Below are 21,224 nucleotides of genomic sequence, written 5' to 3'. Positions count from 1 at the left end.
TCACCCACTAAATATTTATTAAGCACTCATGAATCTGGCCTGCCACCGTGTGCCAAATTGAAGACCAAAAAGAATAAATAGGGACCTGACAACCTCGTAGGAGAGAAGGCTTGTGTGCAGAGGGCAGTTATGCCAATGGGACAGGGCTGGTGAGTGGAGGAAGGAGAGAGAGATCACGTCCAAGTGGAGCAATCAGAAAGGGCTTCCTGAGAGTGGAGATAAATGAGCTGGTCCTTAGGAATAGGTAAGAACTAGAATTCTGGGAACAGGAAGGCAGTAGAATATTCTGGGCTGCAGAAACTGCAAGAAGTGTCAAGCTAGTTCAGCTAAACAAGGGAAGGGAAAGCGAAGAGTGGAAACTAAGATTGGGAAGAAAGATGGAGGTTAGATGGTACTAGAACTTTGAAGGCCAATGCAGGTTGAATTTTTCTTTACTGTGGACAAAGCAGAACATTTGAGGGTTTCTGGACAGCTTATTTGGGGAAGGTGACCCTGGCAGCAGTATGGGGGGTAGGGGCAGGGCAGCTGTGCTGCACAACTCTCTGGGACGCAACACTGAACTTGGTGGGGGGGGGGGTCTGCAAGGGGGAAGGGCAGAGCTCGGGGGTCCTACCCTCGATCTCTCAGTTGCAAGTAAAACATGGGCAGGGGTCCTCAGTACTGGAGGAGAATATGACAAAGAGAAAGTTAACAGAACCTGGCGTTGGCTGGATTTGGGGAACAGGGAAAAGGGAGTCATGGAAACTAGTTCTGAGTTCGGGAGAGAGGGGAGGTGGTGGTCTGTCACTGGCAGCACTGAGGGCACACACGTGACAGGGTCCACGTGGAGCTGTCAGATGCTTGGCCACAGCCTACATTACATGGCTCTGTGAAAGCAATTACAGGGCGGGGCAAAAGTAGGTGTACAGGTGTGAGTACCTGAAACACAGTTTATTCTTATATTATTATTTATTAGTTATTGTATTCTTTTCCGTATAAACAACCGTAAAACTACTTTTGCCCCATCCCGTATTTCTCTATGGTAACTGTTTGTATGCCTGTCTCCCATAGACCTGGGTCTCCAGGTTGACACATCCCATGTACTTGGAGCCTAGCCTGGAATCTAGCACAAATACAGAAAGTGGGGGAGGGGTGGAAGAAATGAATGAATAAGTGATAGAAGCTCAGGTCCTGCCTGTAGGATTCCTAGACTCTGAGGTCTTATATTTCAAGACCTCTGAGTCTCCTTGTGGGATGGAGGGATCCTCCGAGAGAGGCCTGTAGGCGAAGAACTGTGTCGTTTGCACAAAGGGACAAGATGGGGAAGATCAGGAGGTAAAAGGGTCAGGAAGAGCAGAATTTGAGCAAATAAATACCAAGTTAAAGTTGAAGAGTTACATGATCATCATTGCTTGTAATACAGTATCAGGGATGCACTGAACCCCCAAGAAAATGAGGCCCATCTTATTAACAAGAGTACTTAAAAGGGAAAGCCTAGCTGCGCTTTTGCCCCAGGGGAGAGGAGAAAACCTAAGGCCCCACAGGGCTGCTGCGAACAACCCATGACCTATTTTTCTTTTTGCATCATTCACACAGCTCCTCTTGTATGCCCTGGTATCGTGGTTATCAGTCATTATTTCTCCTCTGTGCCCTCCTCATGGGCAAGAAATGCTTCTTGGCCTTCCTTGTGTTTAAAGCTAATATTGTGCTGCATGCATTGGTATAGCTGTACCAATTATTAAATTACTGAAACAATTCAATTTGAGCTGCTGCCCTGGGCCACCCCAAGTGCCCTCTAATGTCTCAGCCACACTAGGACTTCCCCCGAGGCCTCCCTACGATCTGGCAACCAAGAAACGACACCTGGCAGCGCTGCAGCACCAGGGCGCTCTAGCCAGCATCCTGTGCTATGCCAGCTGTTCAGTACTTTCAATGTCATTCCTGTCGTACCCTTCTCAGCTTCCATCACCCCCCTGTCATCTGATTTCATTCGTCCAGCAATATACAGCTCTACTCTCCTCTCCCCACCATGCCTGCTTCCCCTGAGAACTCACCAGGCTGGGCTGGCAGCACCTGGCAATGTGGGTAAGGGCATGGCCTGCCCTGTGGGGTGCCAGAGCTCCATCTGCAAGGCCCTTCCCCAGAGGGGTGTGGTCCCAGGGGCTGGCGTGGAGTCAGACACAACCACACAGGCTGTGAACTTGAGTAACAGTGGCCTGGGGTTTCTGGTAGCACCCTCCTGTCCAGACCTGGAGGTCCACAGATCAATGGGTGGGTCTCTGGGGACCAAGAGTATGCCAGGCTGGGGTCATAATGGGGAAAAACTTGGCAAGTTGGGTGTACAGTCAACTCCTGGGGCCGAGAGGCTGGGGGAGGCTCTGTGGGACCTCCCCGCCATTTCCTCTGTGGGTGTCGGACAGGGAAGCTGTATTTCTGCAAGTGGAAGAGACTGCTGGGACTGGGACTGGGGCTGGAAGCATCAGTTAGGGCTGGGGCTGGCTCTGTGAGGGCCCGGGGCCGTTGGGGGTTGGGGAGCTGCCCTGAAGGGGCCGCTGTGCTGTATCTGGCAGCTTGCTGATCAGGAGCCGGCGGCTGGGGCTTAGGTTGTGGCCGAGGAACAGCAGGCCTGGACTGGAGGACCCCAGTTTCTGCACCAGGCTTCCTGCCATGCCACTGGAGGCGCTTTTTGTAGTGGTGGTGCCGATGGCGGTGGTAGTGGACGTGGCTAGAAACCTGGGCTTCCTCTCTGGGCACCACTGAGTCCAAAGAACGAGGCCTCGAGGTCACACTGGGCTGAGTCTCTTCCCCCTGGGGCTCCCCTTCCAGGCTGCAGTATACCAAGGGGTCAAAGTCACTGCTCAGAGAGCTGCGGAAGGTAGAACTGCTGCCATGGATGCCTTGCAGGCTAATGTCCGTGCAGTTGACCACTGAGTCACTTGAAGAGCCATGACAGGGTCCCGAGCTGGAGTCACTGGCTGGCCCATCTGCCAGGTAGCCACTGCGTTCTGTGCAGTAGCTCTCTGCCGACCCACTGCTGTCATGAGGCCTGGCCCGGCGCGGGGGCGCTGGGCAGGTGGTGGCGTGCTGAGAGGTGCACTGGAGGGGGCTCAGACCCCAGCCCTGTGCAAAGGGGTGCTGGGCCACTGCCAGGCACTGCTGCTCGCCTGGAGCCAGGGGATGTGCAGCCCTGGGGAGGCGGTGGTGTCTGGGGCCCACACCTGGCTCCTGGGATGGTAGGAAGGAACCAGGTCGTGGGGGCCGAGCCACCGAAGTCCGGGAAGGGCCCAGCAGGTAGGCAGCAGGGAGGTGGTAGTGGGCATGGCCAGGATGCTGACGGATGAGGTGGAGTCTTCGGCCTGGCTCCTGGTAAGATCGAGAGGGTCCCAGGGACTGGGAAAATGAATCTCCCTCTGGAAGAAAAGAACCAAGGGCACAGGTGTTTGCATAAACCTATGGAGGGTGCATTGTACAGAAAGGCAGGTTATAGCACATCTCTTTGAGTCTGCATAGCCTGAGAGCTCTCCATCAGAGTTCGGGGGACGAGAGCATCCCTAACCTGCACATGGCCTGGGATGTCCTCGCTCCCTCCAGCCAGGTTGTCCCCTGAGTCCCACTGCGCAAGACAACCCCTGCTCCTCCCACCAGTCGTTTAGCGCTTTTCACCCAGGGCCCCTGCAAGCCCACACTGTACTTTGGATGAATTAGAAAGACACTGTCTTTTCCACAAGATACTTCATTGACCTCTTTTAGAAATTGTCATAATCTCCTGGTTTTGTTAGAATTGGATACTTTATTGCTAGAAACTTGGAGTAATAAATATACAAATTTAGATTTAGAATCAACAAAGTTGTCATAAAAATACACATAATTTCTAGAATAATAAAGATGCATACAATGTGAAGCCCGCCCCGCCCCCCAGACAAGGCATTTCTGAACAGTGCACGGCTTAAAGAACTGGGAGGTAGTGCTGTTTTCTCCTCAGCTTCAAGGCAAAACCCTTTCCCACAGGGAAGTCATGTTCTAGCCCCCCCACCCCCACCTGTACACAGGGGAGACCTTGCCCCACCTCCTACCTACGATGTTGAACATGCAGAGGGGACAAGTGCGATGCTGATGGAGCCAGGGGTCCACACAGGCACGATGGAACTCATGGAGGCAGGAAATGACTCGTAGCTCCTGGAGAAAATGAGGAGGTTCAGACCAAAGTTATCTGTAGCTACAGGACTGTCCAGGAACCAGAAGGTCCTACTGACTCCCTCTGGCCTCTCCTTTTTGCTAACATCTACTTGCAAAAGGCCCCCTAGGGGACGCGAAAAGGCATAAGCTTTGGTATTAGGAAGACCTGGATTTTGCCACTTAGCTGCTTGACCTTGGGCAAGTTTCTTAATAGACAGTTTTCTGCTGTGCAGAAGGATCAAAAACTAACCTACCTTCACCCCTCCTGGTCAGAGACTAAGAAGAGATAATGCATCTAAGGCACAGGGAACACACTCAACAAACAATAGTTCTCTTTCCCTGGAAGACCAGGAAACTAACCAAACTCAGGGCTGTCCCCTACCTCTGCCCCAGCAGGATACAAAGGACACAGATGCGGCCAGAGCACCCACCGCCCACACAGGTGAAAGGCGAGAACGGCCTTACCTGGCCCTCAGAGAACTCCTCCAGGCAGATGGCACACACAGGGGCTGAGCTGCAGCTGCTCCCTGAGTCTGGCCACTCAGCCCTGGGCCCTCTACAGCTGGCCCGGTACCTCCTGGTGGCCAGCTGGCTGATGGCCCATGCTGTTCGCTGCTGAAGAGGATCCTGGGAAGAAGGGTAGGGCTCAGAATGGGCATGGGCTCCTCTTCCCTCACCGCTGGGCCCCAAGTTGTACTCAGTTCCCAGTCACCCAGACAGATCATGTGGTCAATTGACTACCCTTGAGAGTTGGTCCCCTTCAACTTCATATATGGCTCTGCCAAGTGGGAAAGCTTTTATCCAACTGCCTGCTGAACCTCTCAACTTGAATATCTACCGGGCACATCAAACTCTGCCCAGCCCCCTCCTCAAACACCCAAAGTGCCGCAACCTGAATTCCCTAGTCCCAGTTAAGCACTCCTGACCATGCCTGCCCTCCCCATCTCAGTGAATGGCAATTCCATTCTTTTAAATGCTCAGACCAAAAATCGGGGTGCCATTCCTGACTCCTCTGTCTCACACTTCATGATCAACCTATTAGTAAACCTGTGGGCGCTACCTTCAAAATATACTGAGAATTTAATTCTCACCGCTTTCCTACCCTCCCCCCTCCAAGCTACCATTACTGTCACCTGGATTCCTGTAACAACCTCTTAGCTGGTTTCACTCTCGCCAGCCCTGCCTCCTGTAATCCAGTCTCTGCAAAGCGGCAGGAGGGACCACGTTACACCTTCAGTTAGATCAAGGCACTCCTTCTGTTCAAAACCCTCCAAAGGCCCATTTCCCCCGGAGTCCAAAACGAAGTCCCGACAGGGACCGAAGCGGCTGGCACACCTGGGCCTGTCCTCACCTCCTGCCCTGCCCTCACCCCCCTCCCGTTCCAGTCCCACGGTCTTCTCACTGCTCCTCCGCTCCTCCGACAGACAGCCCCGCAGGCTTCTGCCTCAAGGCCTTTGAACTCACTGTTTGCTCCATTCATTCGCTTGGTCCCCAGAGACCTGCCCAGGTCGGGGCCTCCCCCCCCATTTAAGGTCTTCCCTATAATGTCATCTTCTCAATGAGGCTTCCTGGACTGACTTTTTTTTTTTTTGACTTACTTTTTAAAATTAGCTTTTTCCCCTTTGCCTTCCTTCTCCTCCTTTCTATTATTTTTATTATTTTCCCTAGCATGTACAGCCATCTAAAATACTATATATTTTACTTATTTTGTTCATTGTCTGTCTCTTCCCACTAGAATGGAAGCTCCTGAGGGAAGGGATCTTCTTTTTTTGTTCCCTGCACTACGCCCACCTGGCACATACGATGGAGCTCACTGTGTTTGTTGAATGAATGAATGAGCAAACCTATGGAGAGAGGCTGCTGGAAATCAACAAAGTCAAATGCAGTGTATATAGATATCACCTGTTTCATGGCCATAAAGATACCTTCTTTCCCCACTTTTCTTTCCTGCTCCCCACTGTCCCACACACAAGCACATGCCCACCTCCACCAGGGAGCCCACCGTGCTCACCGGCCTGCTGTGGCGGGGGCGGCACCGGATGCGCAGCACTGAAGCCAAGATGACCACAAAGATGGTGCCCACCACCGTCAGGAGGATCCACACATCATAATCTGGCTGGGAGAGCGAGCAGAGAGGGAAAGGGTCGTACTTCTGGAAGGAGCTGGGCCGGTTTGGCAGGAACACAGGTGCCCCAGTGACCCAGAGATTGATAAAGGTCCCCTTGAGTCTTCCAGTAAGGAGGCGGGGTGGAGGAGCCTGCAGGTGGGGTTAAGTGGGTCCTCTCTGCCCACGGGCACCCGAAGGAGATGGTCCTCCGGATGTCAGCTGTGAGAGGTACTATCTGAAAAGGGGGGGAAAGGGGGAAAGGAGACCCCTCCCTGAGAGGTGGGAGCTACCCAATGAGCAGCTGGGTGAGGTTTGCTGCCAGCTGAGAAACACCAGCCAGGGTTCAGGGGGCCCCCAGGGCCCAGGGTTTTTCTGGCTCTACTACTCTGTGCCATGAAACCACAGAGCTGAAAGGAACTTTAGAACTCAGCTGGCCCAATCTGTTCTTTCTGCAGTTGAGGTCCAGAGAGGAAGAAACTTGCCCAGAGGCACACAGCTGGTGGATGAACTTGTACTAGGAGGTTCCTAAGGTCTCTTCAGCCCCAGGAGTCCAAGGGCTTTGGTGGGCGATGCCATGAGCCAGGGCGAGGGTAAGAGCAGGTGCTGGGCAGGGTCTGGAGGGCCGCAGTGCTTACCCAGGCTGGGGGCTCCTTCAGCTCAATCCTCACGTGGGCCTTCCGGTTCTTGTACACGAACTCCATCAGCTTCTCGGCATCCTGACCCCAGATCAGCACCACCGGCCAAGTCAGCCCCAGGGGCTGCTGCAGCTGCAGAGCAAAAGGGCACAAGCGTGGCTGTGTCCTGGCTTCTCCATCCCCTAGTCGCTCTGTCCTCCTCTGCCCAGCCCCCTCCTCAAACACCCTGAAGTCCCTGGGTACCTGCTCGGCAGCAGCCCTATCCTCAGTGATGTCGAAGAGGACAGCGCTGGCTCCTCGCTCACCTGCCATTCGGGCCTGCAGAGACACACAGCAGGGGCCCAGCTGAGGTCAGAGAAGGACACAGCCCATCCATGCACCGGCCTTACCTGGCCCACCCACCCCTTCCTAGGATCCTGCACACACTGCACCTCTGTATACTCACCTGTAAGGAGTCAGTGGGACCAGGATCCCCTGCCCTGCCCTGAGCTCACTCAGGTCCTGCTGCCTCCAAGGACAACATTAGGGCCTTTTGTGGTGGAACAAGCCCTTAACGAGGGTTTCATGAGTGTCAGGTGGCCAACTAAGCTCTACTGATAAAACCAAATAAGGCAGCTCCTGCCCTCAGGGTTCCACCAGTCTGCCTCCAGTAAGAAGTGTGAGAACAGATAGTAGCGAGTGACCAGCACCACAGAGAGTAAGGGTGACCAGTCCCCAGTACAGAGAGGGAGAGGGGGACAGCTGAGAGGTGGAGAGCTGCTTCAGAATAGAGCTGGGCTTTCTAGGGGTTAGCCCTGCCTGATAAGAGGAACCTGCAGGGCATCCCCCCAGCTCAGGTGAAGTTCCAAGAGCCTGGAACACGGTTGCTACCCAAGGTCTCTGTGGCAGAGCCCTAGGCCCAGCCTGTCTCGTAGGCTCTCTCTGCCGGCCATACTGTAGTTTGCCAGCTCTTTCTCTGGCTCCAGTTCAGGGATTTAATGGAGTCCCTGTCTAGTGCTTTATCCCTTCCTCCTGTCCCTGAGGGGTGGAACTAGAGACTCAGGTGGGGAGGGACCTGAGAGGCTGTTCCCACAAGGACACAGCTGTGCACATGTGCACACTAGCCAAGGCTCCACAGGAAGGCTTGAGGAAGCAGAACCTAGCCAACCAGGCAGAGCAGAGCGCAGAGCCAGACACAAAAAAGCAGGAATCTATGGGCCCTGGGTGTGGGTTAAGAGAGGTGAGATAAGAGCTGAGGGCGGGGTGGAGGCACAAGGGCAAAGGACCGACCGACAGACACTGTTGCTACCCTTGGTGTCAGGTCTCCCTGCCCAGCACAGCCACTTTCAGACTTCCTCCCTAGAGCCAGGGCTCATCTTGTAATGGCATCCGGCTGGGCCCTCATGCCCCCGGGGGCCTGCTGAGTCTTTGGGGCCTTCCTGCAGGCGCTGAAGGAGTTAATCCTTCTGCGAGTAGTGGTGGCAGGAAGGGAGCCAGTGCTGGGGCTTACTCACACTCTCGGCGCTTTGATCTCTGCTTCCCTTCCCGGGGAGAGCCTGTTGGGGCAGGTCTCCTGCCAGGCAGGCCAGGGGAGCCTCGGGAGCTCCCGCTCCCTGCTGCCCGCTCCCCGCTCCCCAGGTGGCAGCAAGGCCAGGGGCCCCTGGAACAGGCAGCCTGCACGCAGGGGAGCTGGGGGACGGTGGTGGAGAAATTTAAGTGGGGCCCTGTTTTTGTCGGGAGAGTAACTCCCCTCTTTCCTCCTTCTTTCCCTGAGAAGCTGGGCTGGGCCCTGTACCAGCACCGGGGCTCAAGCTTGCTGGGCTAGTGGACTGGAAATTCACAGGATCCAGAATGGAGTTACTGATGAAATGAAGAAGTCACAGGCTCCCTCTCTCTCCTGCCCGCTTCCTCCTAGGAAGTCCACCCCACCTAGAAGACCCCATTTTCAGAGTCCTCAGAGCTAGGCTACGGGAGCAGCCTGGGGGAAAGGTGAGGGACTCCTGCAGCTGATCTCACAGTCCAGGACTTGGCCAAGGGGTGGGGAGGTCACCCCAGTAGTCAGAATTGAAACTCCTGGATCCTCCGTGCTGCCAGGCCTCATGTTTCTCATCCCCAGAATGAGACCCTGGACCCAGCCCAGTCTGGAGGAGCATGAGGGAAGGGCACAGACCTCCTTCTCTGGAGTGTTTCTTATTTCTCCACCCCTCTCTCTTTGAAGGATTGGGGTAGGAACAGTGGAAAGTAATTACCATGATGTTCCAACACCCCGGTCCCTTATTAGCCCATAATTACAAAGTGTAAAAGTGATCAAAGAGAGAAAGTTGGCCAACAGGGGAAAGAAAAGGACTTTCAGGCAGTGGGTGCCTGTGTCCAGAGTTCTAGGAATCAAAAAATCAAGATTGGGGGCCAGACAGCAACCCACGCTGGGGTTATCAAGGCTTCAGACCACCTGCACCAGAGAAAGTGGGAGGGAGGGAGGAAAAGAAGCACTTCTTCAGGGACTGGAATGTGGAAGGCAGAGAGAAATGGACCACTGGACTTCAGAAAGACAACCCAGAGAGCTCTGGGAACTGCAAAGAGTCAGCCAGCCCTCTAGGGGCAGCAAGCAAGGCTGCCCACAGCCTCCAGCAATGGGAGCCAGTGCAGCCCAGGACTTGGCCTTAGGTCTTCCTCTCCAGACACAGTGACAGTCTCTGCACATCTCCTCCTCATCAAAGACCGACTGAGCACCTTCTATGCCCAGGGCTTCAAGCCAGGGAAAGGCAGGCCCCCAGAACAATTCATAGTCTAGTTACCGAGACAACGCATATACATACAATTATAATGCTGATAACGACATTCTAGAGCACAAAATGAATGAAACAGACCAGTAGTTTCCAACCTCTTTTCACTGCAGAGAGCCCTTCTCTCCACTACACTCACCACCATAACACACACACACACACACACACACAGACTATCTGACACAAATCTCCAATATACAGAACAGATCAAAGTGAGCTGAGGTTGAGGGTAGGAGTCGGGGTAGGAAGGACTCTTGGTTTCCCCTTTCCCCAGACACCGCCATGAAACACTGTGGGGGAAGCATGGCCAGAGACCCTGGTGGTGTGCCAGGAGGGAGGGGCTTCTGCTCCTAGAGGGCTGGCTGGGCCGAACTGGTCAGGAAAGATTCACTGCGAGTGGTGGGACTCCTCTGGGCTTGAAAGCAAGGGTAGGAGGAAAGAGAAGGGATATAACCTTAATTGAGACCCACTCTGCCCAGACTGCTTAGGGTGGAGTCCTGAATCCGCTAGCTAATTATTACCTGTGAGACTTTGAGCGAAGTCACTTAACTGTTCTGTGCCTCAGTTTTCCTTTCTGTAAACTTGGGCTAATAATAGGACCTACTTCACAGTGTTGTTTTGAGGACTGAATAAATTAATCCAGGTAAAACCTTATCATAGTGCCTGGCACACAGTACATGTTCCTTACGCATTAGTCACTACCAAATCAGCTATTACTATGTTCTTTGCATCTGTGATTTCATTCACTTCTCAAAACAACTCTCCAAGATTGCCATCAGCCCTCTTTCGCACCGAGGGAAGCCAGGACTTCAGCCTTGTGAGCGCCTGGTCACCAGATCTCGGTCTCTGTGGTAACAGAGGCAGGGCTTGAGCCCATCTGCTTGCCTCCCGAGCCAGCTCCTTCCACCACGCAAAGGCCACTGCTCTGGTCCAGGTAGGTGCAAGGCGATAAAAGCCTGGGCAACCACAGGAATGCCAGTGGAGTTGCTAATAAAGAAACAGCAAGCAGCCAGGTGACTGGATAGGGGGAGAAGGGTTGGTGGTGACAAGAATGGAAGAGGCCAGGAGAATTACGTTGAGGGTTTCAGAGATGGTAGTGAAAGAAAAAAAACACAATCTTGTTCACTGTGAAAGCGTGGGCTGATGACAACGATAGTGTGTTGCAAAATTTACTGAGTGATTACTATGTGTTTGGCATAAGGCTAAGGGCTTCCCTCTGGACTGTCTCATTACATTCTCCTAACTACCTTATGGTATAAGTTCCATTAGTATTCCCATTTTATGGATGAGAAAACAGAGGTTGAGAGAGGTGAGCTATGACGTCTAGGAAACACGGAGGGACTGTGAAGACCCCAGGCTTCAGACCCAGGGTGGTCTGGCTCGAGTCCCAGCTGTCCATCCCTGGTGTCGGCCCCCCGAGGCTAATCAGCACGTCAGAGCAGAGCTGATGAAGGTCAGTGGTTTTCAAACATTCCTTATCAAAGACCTACCCTTTACCTATGCCTCCCTTGAGCTATTTTTTAAAAAATATATCTTACCTAACTGGCTGCATTTATTATGTAACACATTTTCCTATGAGATAACTCGTATGAACGCATTGAACTGTTAGCATTGTAACCAAGAACAAAAATTGAATATTTCAGTTAAGCCTGTGGGACTCTCAAATGTTGGAAGTAGCTCAAAGACCCACATTACTACCTTCCCAGACTTCCTTCGGGCCAGCGGATCCCTGGTAGGAGGTGGTGACCTGAGGGAAACCTTGGACCTGGCCAGCGAGACAGCATGGGGCTAGAGCAGTTCCCACCAGAGGTTCCCACCTGGAGACGGGGTGGAGGATGGAGGGGGTGATGCCAGGTGAGAAGCTGAGGGGAGAGTGTGGCTGGGGAAGGGGGTGGAGGAAGCACGGGCAGAGACCACAGAGGTCACAGGGCAGTGGCCAAGGTGCCTCTCTATATCCCTGTGGGGTGTGTGTGTGTGTGTGTGTGTGAGCTTTGGCACCATTTGCCACTTGACATACATCATTTTCATCCTCACAGTAACCACTGTGGTGGGAAATAAAAGTCCCATTTATGGTGGTGGAAACAAAGGCCCAATGGATTCAGTACCTCCACGAGCACTGACCACGTCCTTGTTTCCCAGCGTCTGAGCGCGTGCCTGAGTGCGCTCCTCCAGGGGGCGAGAAGAAAGCCTCCTGTGTGGGCCCGTCCCAACAGGTCGCCAAGTGTTCGCAGGTGTGCGAGATCATATGCTGCTCCGGAAGAACAGCAGAGCTCCTCTGAACCCTTCTTCCCCCATCTCTCTCTCTCTGTCTCTCTCTCCCCCATACATACTCTCCATTCACATTCACACTACCTAACGCTGAGAACTTGAATGAATAAATGACATTTCCCCATGTTTTGTAAAGCAAGGGGAGCGAAATAGCCAGAAGCAGGGTAGCTCCAGCCTCACAGTCTTGCAGAGGCACCACACTCTCCAGCCCCTTTGGGTGTGTCCTGGCCCCCATTTATTGCCCACCTCCCCTGGATTCCACTTCTGCATCTGCACGGCCAGGCTGGGAGAATATCTTCACCTACCTGTGGGCACCACAGTTAGAAGCCTGCCCACATCCCTGCCCCCACAGAGACCTGAGCCTGAGTACAGTGAGCAGGTACACAGGCAGCAACTGTCACCCTCCTGGGAGCAGGACCTTGTTCCTCAAGTCCGTATGACTGTGCCACGCACAACCTCACTCCAGCCCGGCTTATGTCCCCATGAGAGTCTTTCGCATATGTCCTGTTTTCCCAGCCAGAATGGGAGGCAACAGAGCGGAGAGAATAAAAGCTCAGGTCTGAGACCTGCACAAGGCTCAGTTCAAACCGCAGCCCCACCCTTCCTAGCTGTGTCATCTTGGCAAGTTACTTAAGTTTCTGATCCTCACTTGCCCTATATGTCAAACAGGGAATAACAATGTCTAGCTTTCCTGATTGTTATGAGAAGTAAATGAGACAATATGTACAAAGAATCAGTCCCACGACTCCGGGCAGGCACACAGGGCAAGCACACACAAAACAGTGACGTTAAAGCAGGGGTCACAGGGGCCTGTGCGGGGCAGGCCCCCGGGCAGCAGGGCAGCCAGACAGCCCACGTCTGGAAAGGCCACAGCTGCTGCCAGCTCCAGCCAGCAGCGGAGCCCCGTGGAAATGTGGGGCCACCAGTTTGCAGTTTGGGAGGAAGAGTGGGAACTCTTCAAGGGGAGAGGCAATGGCTTCTGTTCCTGCACAGCGCTCGGTAAACAGTTCCGAAAGATGGAAACGCCCGCCCACTGGCCCCTATTTGCTCTGATGTGGGCAGGGGAAGTGGTTCAGGAATTTCCAGGTGATGGGGTAGGAGACGGGACAGGGCACATGCCCTAGGTGATGGTCAAAAGGTTCTGCTGGTATGGCCCTGGCCAAAATCATTGTCCAGATACACCAAGATTGCAGGTTCGATCCCTGGTCAGGGCACATACCAGAATCAACCAATGAATGCATAAATAAGTGGAACAACAAATTGCTGTTTCTCTCCCTCTCTCTCTCTCAATTTCCCTCCCTCCCCCCTTCTTCCCTCTCTCTTCCTCTAAAAAAATAAATAAAAGTAAAATAAAATTAAATTATAAAAAGGTTGCACTGGTCACTGGGTGGTGGGAAAGGACAGAGGCCTGAGTTTCCAGCTCTCTCAGATCAGTCATGGCTCCGGAAAGCCTGAGCGAATCGGGCACACATCACTCTAAGGAGAAAAGAGGCCAGAGAGCACAGGGGCCCCTCACAGCCTGGACCCGGGTGTGCACGTGGGGCTGAGCGTGAATCTACCTTGCTGGCCAATGACAGGCAGGGGCGGGGGGCCCGTTGGGGACTCTCCAGCTTGACGATGCTGATGAATCCAGGCTCCAGGTTGTCATCATCACTGGCGTTGCACAGGTACAGGGGGTGGGACTGCAGGGAGAGAGAGAGAGAAACGTTAGGGAGGCTCCAGGGAACAGGAGTGCGCTATGAGAGCCAAGCGCTTCTCCACTGTGCTAGGAAGGTACCAGGAAGGCCCTTGGTACTAGGAAAGGGTGGGCATCCTTTTTCGCTTGCCTCACAGTAAGCTAGTGAGCATCCATTGTCACTGCAGGGGTGCCAGGGCCAAGGATACATGGAGGTGGGGCCAGATAGGGTGAGAGGTGTCCAAAAGGGGGACCTAACCGAGGAGCCTGCTGCAAAGCAGCCCTAACAACCCACAAGACTTGGTTTTCCAGACAGGTTGGACGCAAAGGACTCTCTTCCTGGTCCCAGCCTCTCTCACCTCCTAATTCCTTGATCTGCTCAACACCCCTGCAGAAACTTGCTTTCCCTCCTTGCCCACCCCCGCCCCCTGCTGGCAGTGGTGGGTGCTGCTGGTGACTTCTGCCCCCTCATGTCCCCTACCACCTCCCCACCCTCCCCATAGCTGTTGCCTTGTAGAGTCCCATCTCTTATGGGGCTCGAAGTCTTCTCACTTGGCGCTGCCTTGCTCCCCTCAATGTCCTCCTTTGCCCCTGCCCTGTGACCACCCTGGGATTAAGCAGGTTGCTGACAGAGAGAAGAGACTACCTGGGGGTGAGGCTTGGCTAAGAGCTAGGCCTGGCACAGCCCAATTCTGAGGGGTATGGCAGCTCCCGTCCGAGACCTGGGCCTCCAGCCCTGCTGGTGCTGAGCAACGACTGAGGGGGAAGTGAGCCCAACATGCGCTAACAGAAACCAGAGGGTTCCCTCCTCACAGGGACGAGGCTGCCCTTCCACACGCTCTCTTCTCACTCAAGGGGATTCGAATACCCATTTGAATCTAATTTTCCCAGAGTGCTGCGAGAACAAAGCATGATTTATTTGGCCCCGGATCACCCTATGGGCCTCATGGAGGAAACCCAATGTATCCTGGCAAGAAAGCGGGTTTCCTACCGGGGAGCTGCCCACTCTTCCCTCTCAGCTGCTATTGAAAGGACTTCCAGAAAGAACCATCAGAGGAACCAGAGAACTTTGAATTTCTGAAGATGATAATGTCAATGATGGATCTGAAAGCACAGTCACTTTTCAAAAGCGCTTTCAGGCTGTCCCGCCGCTGCGCCACTGCAGTCCCCGAACGCGGTGGGTCCTCAGCAAATGTGCCCTGCCTGGCTTTGAACTGTACCTTGTGAACACAAGTCTCAGGGCAGGGGATGTTGAGATGGGAGGGAGTTCCATTCTTGCTTCTACAATTTAAGGACTATTAGTCTGGTAGTGATCAATGTTTAGTGTAGGGGGGACAAAGGTTATACGCCCCCTCACCCCCAGAAAAAGGCTGGGGTGTCAGGTTGCAGCTTATTCTCACTTGAGTGAAGCTGTAGTCCCTGCCTCAACAAGCTCCATTAGTCCGTCTGTCTGCCCATTTGTCCAACTATGCGTCCATTCATTTCTTCACTCTACCAACAATGAAGGCCCCCTTGGTGCCAAGCAGTGTAAAAACATTGAGTTGTGATGAATCAGATAGGTCCTCGCCTTAAAGAAGCTTTGAAGACAAATGTGCAAACACAATGCATTGTGATGTTACAATGCAGGTTCATTCAAGGGCCTGTGGAAGGGCCCAGAGAGGGGGGCTACCAATCCGGCATGGGAGGGCAGGGTGACATCAGTGCTTCTTGGGGACCGAACAGGCATGTGTTCACCGGGGAGGGTACCTTCCCAGGAGAGGAAGCGGCCTGCGCTGAGGCGTGCAGGCACAGGCCCAGGGCTGGGAGGGACTGTGGGAAACTAGGTATGGTGTGAAAGAGAAGGCGGGAGATCACGCTGAAAAGGCTGGGAAGAGCCAGACCACAGAGCAGGGACCAGAGATTTGCACTTGAGAAGAATCTCCCTAGTGACATTGGAGGACAGTCCAGTGTGCTGAGGAGTCCAAGGTCCATCGCTCCAACGGAACAACAGCTGGGAGACCCTCCTTCAGGAACAAGCTGCAGCCACAAACTTCCACTGCTTTGCTTGACCCCTCCCCCTCTCCCAACCCCGCCACGCTACCCATGGGCCAGCTTTCTCAAGATAACTCCAAGAGAGCTCTGACTGACCAGAGGGGCCGCTGGGAGAGGGGAGAAAGTCGCTCTGGAGAAGAGCAGTCTTTGCAGCAGGATGTGCAAATATTTAATCACCTCTCGGTCCCCCGACCGGGCCCTCACAGCGCTATATTGTCGGATGCCTCTGAGGAGGTGGAGGGAAAAGAACTAACTATGGAGGAGGGAAGGGGAGAAAATGAACCATTAGCAAATGCCTCTGGTGTCCAACCTGTGGCCGGCGGGCCGCATGCAGCCCAGGATGGCTGTGAATGTGGCCCGACACAAAATTGTAAATTTACTTAAAACATTATGAGATTTTTCTTGTGTTTACATGTCGCCATGTATTTAATAATATGTGGCCCAAGACGACAATTCTTCTTCCAGTGTGGCCCAGAGACGCCGAAAGGCTGGACACCCCTGCTAGATGTTTTCTCATGGTGAAGTAGGTATGACTATCCCCATTGAAAGAGAAAGAAGCATGAGGCTCGAAGTTAAGGTCACACAAGATTAGAACCCAGCTCTGTCTGACGCTATCCTCTGGAGTCACGAAACTCCAAGTGAGCCACATAGTCAACCCTCCGTTGCTCTGGATGATGACGGTGACGGTTTACATTTACTGAAGGGACACAGTGGGCCATTGACTGTTCTGAGCGTTCTGTGTACGGACTCTTCCGCCCTCACAATGCTATGGGGAAGACACTATTACTGTCTCCATTGTGGGGATGCGAGAGTGGAAGCAGTTAGAGGTTAAGGAACATGCCTAGGATTATACAGCTAAAATCAGAAGAAATGAAGTGTTGTAGAAGATAGGTTAAAACAATAACAATTGAGAGCTAGTTCCATTTGACTTTGACAATGTGGTACCTTTCCTCAACGCGTGGCCGAGAAAATTTGCTTTCCTACTTGCACATTCCTAAAGCGGAGGGGCCCCAACACGGGTTCCTGAAATACTAGTGGTGTCTCACAGGACTCTGTCCTGGGCCCTCTTCTCCCTTCATCCTCCGTGCTGCCCAGGGGGACCCCGGGCAATTCCCTGGCTTCGTTTTCCACGCCGAGGTGGTGGATGACACCCATGCAGCTGGGACGGGTCTCGAGTTCTGGACTCATATGCCCACCAGGTAGGGCCTAGACATTCTGCCTGCAGAAATTTAGTGACACCTCTCGAATTCAGCATGTTCAAAACTGAACTAATCCTTCTGTCCCTCAAAACTGCTCCTCCAGTGTTCCCTATTTTAGGGATTGGCACAACTAACCTCTACCTGTCCCTCAAGTCAGATGTCGTCCCCTAGTCTCCTCTCTTCTTCACCCCCTACCACCACCACCAATGTGCAGCCAATCATCGAATTCCAGCAGTTCTAGCTCCTCAACACTTCTCTTCTTCGTCCTCTCTCCTCCACTGCCACTACGGCTGCTCTCACACGGGTCACCATCACCGCTATTCCAATACGCTTCTCCACCTCACCCCGCTCGGTTCTTTATACTGAAGACAAAGAGGTCTCAAATGCTAACTCGAGCACGTCACTCTTCCACTTTAAACTCTTAAAAGGCTCCTTATAGCTGTTGGAATAAAGTCTGTGCTTTTAAACATAGTTTAAAAGGCTTTGCCTGCTTGGGGCTCATGCATTTATGCCCCGCCTCGAGGCTTACCATTCCCTTCCCAAACCTCTTCCTCCCTTGCGGCCCGCGCTCCAGAAACAACCTCGCTGCTCTGTCAGGATAGGTTGGAGGCCTCTCCTCCGGCCGCTCAGCACTTTGCATTTCTCCAATCACAGACTTATCGCTCATCACTCTGCATTTCTCCAATCACAGACTTATCTCGTAGTATTTCAGTTGTCTGTTTATGGCTCTCTCTCCCCCAGGCAATGACTGACCTCCATTGCCCCTTCGGTGACTGCTACTCAGTTTTCTTTTATTAAATATCGAAGGCCTACAACAGACTACTGATAGCTAATTGTAAAAACAACATAATGCAAGCCAAACTCTGGATCACAGTGGCTTTGGGAGGGGAATCACAGGAGATGGTGAAGCGAGATTTTGGTGTTTTGCATTGAATACTTCAATCATAGGATGATATATTGAGATATTGAGTCTTATTTTTTGCTGTTGTGGAAGAATAAAAAAGAATGAGAGCTATTTATAGCTCTGTGTCTTTCCCCTCTTTCCATTCTAAGATAGCCTTACCTATTTCCTTGCCTCAGGTTCAGCTGCTAAAAGCAAAAACCTATCTTCCTGGCCTTTTCAAAAGAATGATCTCACTGTGGAAGTGTAGGTGTCCTGAAGGCAGAAAGAAGTGTGTGTGGTGGGGGTGGGGTGGCAAGGGGGTTAGAGACCCTGGAATCCTGATGGGTTGGGGGAGGCTCCTGAGGATTGAGTGCCAATGGAAAGGGGCTTGCAGGCTTAGGAGAGGGTGGGACTGGGAAGGGCTCCTGGAACCTTGGTGGACTTCAGGATTCCTTATCTTTATCTGCACCCTCCTAAAAGGCTAGGAGATGAAAAGCCCGTGTCCCAGAGGCTGCTGTGAGGGGCAAATTACGAGGACCTACTCTCAGGGTCCAGGCCACTCTGGTTGAGAACTCAGCTTCGCACACATGCTTTGTACACTTTCGTAAAGATGTGTGCACTGTCCTTTCATGAGCTGTACTTCGTATTCTTTTTTAATTAATTAATTAATTTTTAGAGAGAGGGGAAAGGAAGGAGAGAGGGAGAGAAACATCAATGTGTGGTTGCCTCTCGCACACCCCCCACTGGGGACCTGGCCCGCAACCCAGGCATGTGCCCTGACTGGGAATTGAACCAGTGACCCTTTGGTTTGCAGGCCGGCACCCAATCTACTGAGCCACACCAGCCAGGGCTTCACTTCATATTCTTGAGTCTTCTCTATATCTCTATCTTCCTCATTAAACTTATTTGGTCTGATTTTCACCCCCTCCTTCCAAAAACAGGCCTAAGTTTCAACATTCTGACTCCATCATTGACCTGTGTGGTCTCGGGCAGGTTACTCTGCCTTTCTGAGCCTCGCAGTCCTCATTTTGGGATGGGGACAAGAAATGCCCCCCGATTTTCATGAAGACTGGAGCTACTGGATCTAAGTGCCTAGAACGGAGCCCCAGACAACCAGTGCTCTTCGAATGTAGCTGTTTTTATCATTGCATTCCTAATAATAAAATCCCTTCTTATTCCTGGAAGGGACAAAACTCTTTCTGACTGCTTCTCCCTTGGCAATCTCAACAGTGCCTCTGAATGCCAGCGTTCCACAAGGCGCAGTCTGGCGTAGCTCATTATCCACGGTCACTTCCCTCCTGTACTCAGCCCTCCAAACCCCACTGAACAAGCTCTTCCAGTTCCCAGCCCGCCTCCTTCCCATGAAGGCGGCCATGTGATCTCATTACCTCCTCACAAAGGGCATTCCAGGGCTCAACTGAGCCCCGAACTTAATGCTGGTCTTACTTTATCTGTGGCATCTCCTCCTCTTGGGGTGTGTGCTTTTGCAAGCAATTCTTTACTGTCTCCTGTTTCCCAGCCACCCTCCTCCCCCCACCTCTGCTGTAATAATTTCTTACTTCTCTGATTCCACATACAGACCTTCACCCAGGCCTTGGACAGGTAACTTTACTGCTTGCTACAATTTTGCCTTTGTAATCAGGAACACTGGCCAGACATCAAAGGCACCCTTCTCCCCATTTCCTCTTTTCAGATTTTATAATCATGCTATCCTGTGCAACCTCCATTACCTGAACTTAGAACTACCTGGCTTTTATCTCGGGCAGCAGGACACACCAGCATCATAAAGTCAAGCTCCTGTAGCTAGGGGGTTGGGAAAAACCAGATTGGCCTGGAGTTGCTGCTTCCGGTTCCCAGCAGCAGAATAGCCTCTGTGGCCCAGTTTGGATCTTTATTTAATAGAGTTCAATGCTAATCTACAGGTTAACTCTAATGGTGATTGCTTAGACTTGCATTTAGAAACCTCTAGACCTCATTCCCATCCTAACCTTAGCCTGTGGCTTCCTCTTTGGGATTGCTGAGTTCCCTAGTGGATTAAGTTGGGAGGCTAGGGAATTGTCAAGAGGAGTTTCCCTTTGTCTATTTTGCTAAAATGTTTTTGCAGGGAAACTGGATTCCTGTTTAATTGTGTGATTTTTTTTAAGGTACAAAAGCAAATAATGCTGGTGGGATGAGAGAAGGATGACCTTGGGCCACCTGATGGGAAGAGACTGGCAGAGAGCGGATGGATGGTGGAGGCCTGCAGGGGTTCTTACCAATCCAGAAAACCTTCCTGGGGGGCTGGAGCTGGTGAGCAAGAGGGCTGACAAAAGAACTGGAATGTGCCACCGTCTAATAGGAAGCAGGGTGACAAAATACAAGGGGATAAACTAAGCTCAACAAAGGTCCAGCCTGGGGCTTTGCGTATTGTAGGCCCTTAGTATTTGGCAGCAGAATAAGTAAAACTCAGTTTGAATCCAGTTGCCATACCATTTATAAAAGAGCTGTAAATAAGCCTCGGCCAGTGTGGTTCAGTTGGTTGGGCATCATGCCATGGACCAAAAGGTCATGGGTTTTATTCCTGATTGGGGCACATACCCAGATTGTGGGTTCGATCCCCAGTCAGGGCAGGCATGAAAAGGCAACCAGTCGATGTTTCTCTCTCTCACTGATGTTTCTCTCTCTCTCTCTCTCTCTCTCTGTTTCTCCCCCTTTCTCCCTCTCTAAAAGCAATGCAAAAAATGTCCTTGAGTGAGCATAAAAAAAGAGAGAGAGATGAATTACTAAGAGCTGAGCCTGATTCGTACCTGTAAGGGACATTCAAAACTTGCATTTTAAAGATGAGGAATGTCGGACATGTTGCAGACTGCCCATGGTTGCACAATTAGTTCAAGGAGGTCGAGGTTTCCTGTATTCAACCCCAGTCCCGTCTATTCCACATGTCCCCTCTAAAGAATGCACGTGGGAAAGTATTCTGTATGGTACAACAAGCACTAGCCAAGTATTATAATGCATGAATCAATGGCTTCAGGCCCTCTATTGCTAGTTCTTTCAAACTTGAATAATTCTTAGCAACAAGACTGGAGCAAGGCCTGTCTGTCCCTTTTCCCTCTAGGCCTAGGCTCTCTCTGCCCAGCAACCTCAGCTTCCTTCCTCTCCCCTAGGACTAATCTCATGTCTTTTCCTAGCCACAACAAAGGCAACCAGACCTAGACGCTGCTCAGAGAGGCCTTCCCAATGAATAGTCCCTGTTTGTTTAGGATGAGAAAGGTGTGTCCTGAAATTAGAGGTCACAGAAGCTCAGACCCAAATAATGGTTATTCAGCGAGACTACCATTTCCCTCACTGTCTCACCCCACACTGAAGACTCATTCTTCAATTTAAAAATTCACCTCTCCTTGTCTCAGATTGTGTCCAAGCTCCATGATGTAACTGGACCACTTGACCCTCCAATGGCCCCCATGTTAGGGATTTTCTGACCCCACACTCTGCCTGGCATCTTTGTATCATTCACAGGATCATGAGCAGAG

General features: G+C 52.2%; 1 protein-coding gene across 3 annotated transcripts in view; it reads right to left on the bottom strand.

Annotated features, from left to right (window-relative positions):
* The window catches only part of RNF43 (ring finger protein 43), a 58,363-nt gene that overhangs the window by 2,999 nt on the left and 34,140 nt on the right, over window positions 1-21,224 (bottom strand). For all 3 annotated transcript variants that reach the window (XM_045182329.2, XM_024573026.3, XM_045182330.2), the window contains 7 exons: window positions 13,487-13,609; window positions 7,141-7,215; window positions 6,898-7,029; window positions 6,167-6,271; window positions 4,621-4,782; window positions 4,053-4,155; window positions 2,034-3,389 (listed from right to left, as the gene is read on the bottom strand). In XM_045182329.2, coding sequence (XP_045038264.2) covers window positions 2,034-3,389; window positions 4,053-4,155; window positions 4,621-4,782; window positions 6,167-6,271; window positions 6,898-7,029; window positions 7,141-7,215; window positions 13,487-13,609 — 2,056 coding nt within the window. The remainder of the gene's footprint in view (window positions 1-2,033; window positions 3,390-4,052; window positions 4,156-4,620; window positions 4,783-6,166; window positions 6,272-6,897; window positions 7,030-7,140; window positions 7,216-13,486; window positions 13,610-21,224) is intronic.

Source organism: Desmodus rotundus, chromosome 9 (genome assembly GCF_022682495.2).
Source record: "Desmodus rotundus isolate HL8 chromosome 9, HLdesRot8A.1, whole genome shotgun sequence".
In the NCBI taxonomy this organism is placed as follows: Eukaryota; Metazoa; Chordata; class Mammalia; order Chiroptera; family Phyllostomidae; genus Desmodus; species Desmodus rotundus.
The sequence above is the reverse complement of the archived record's forward strand: the minus strand, read 5'-3'. Positions and strand labels throughout refer to the sequence as shown.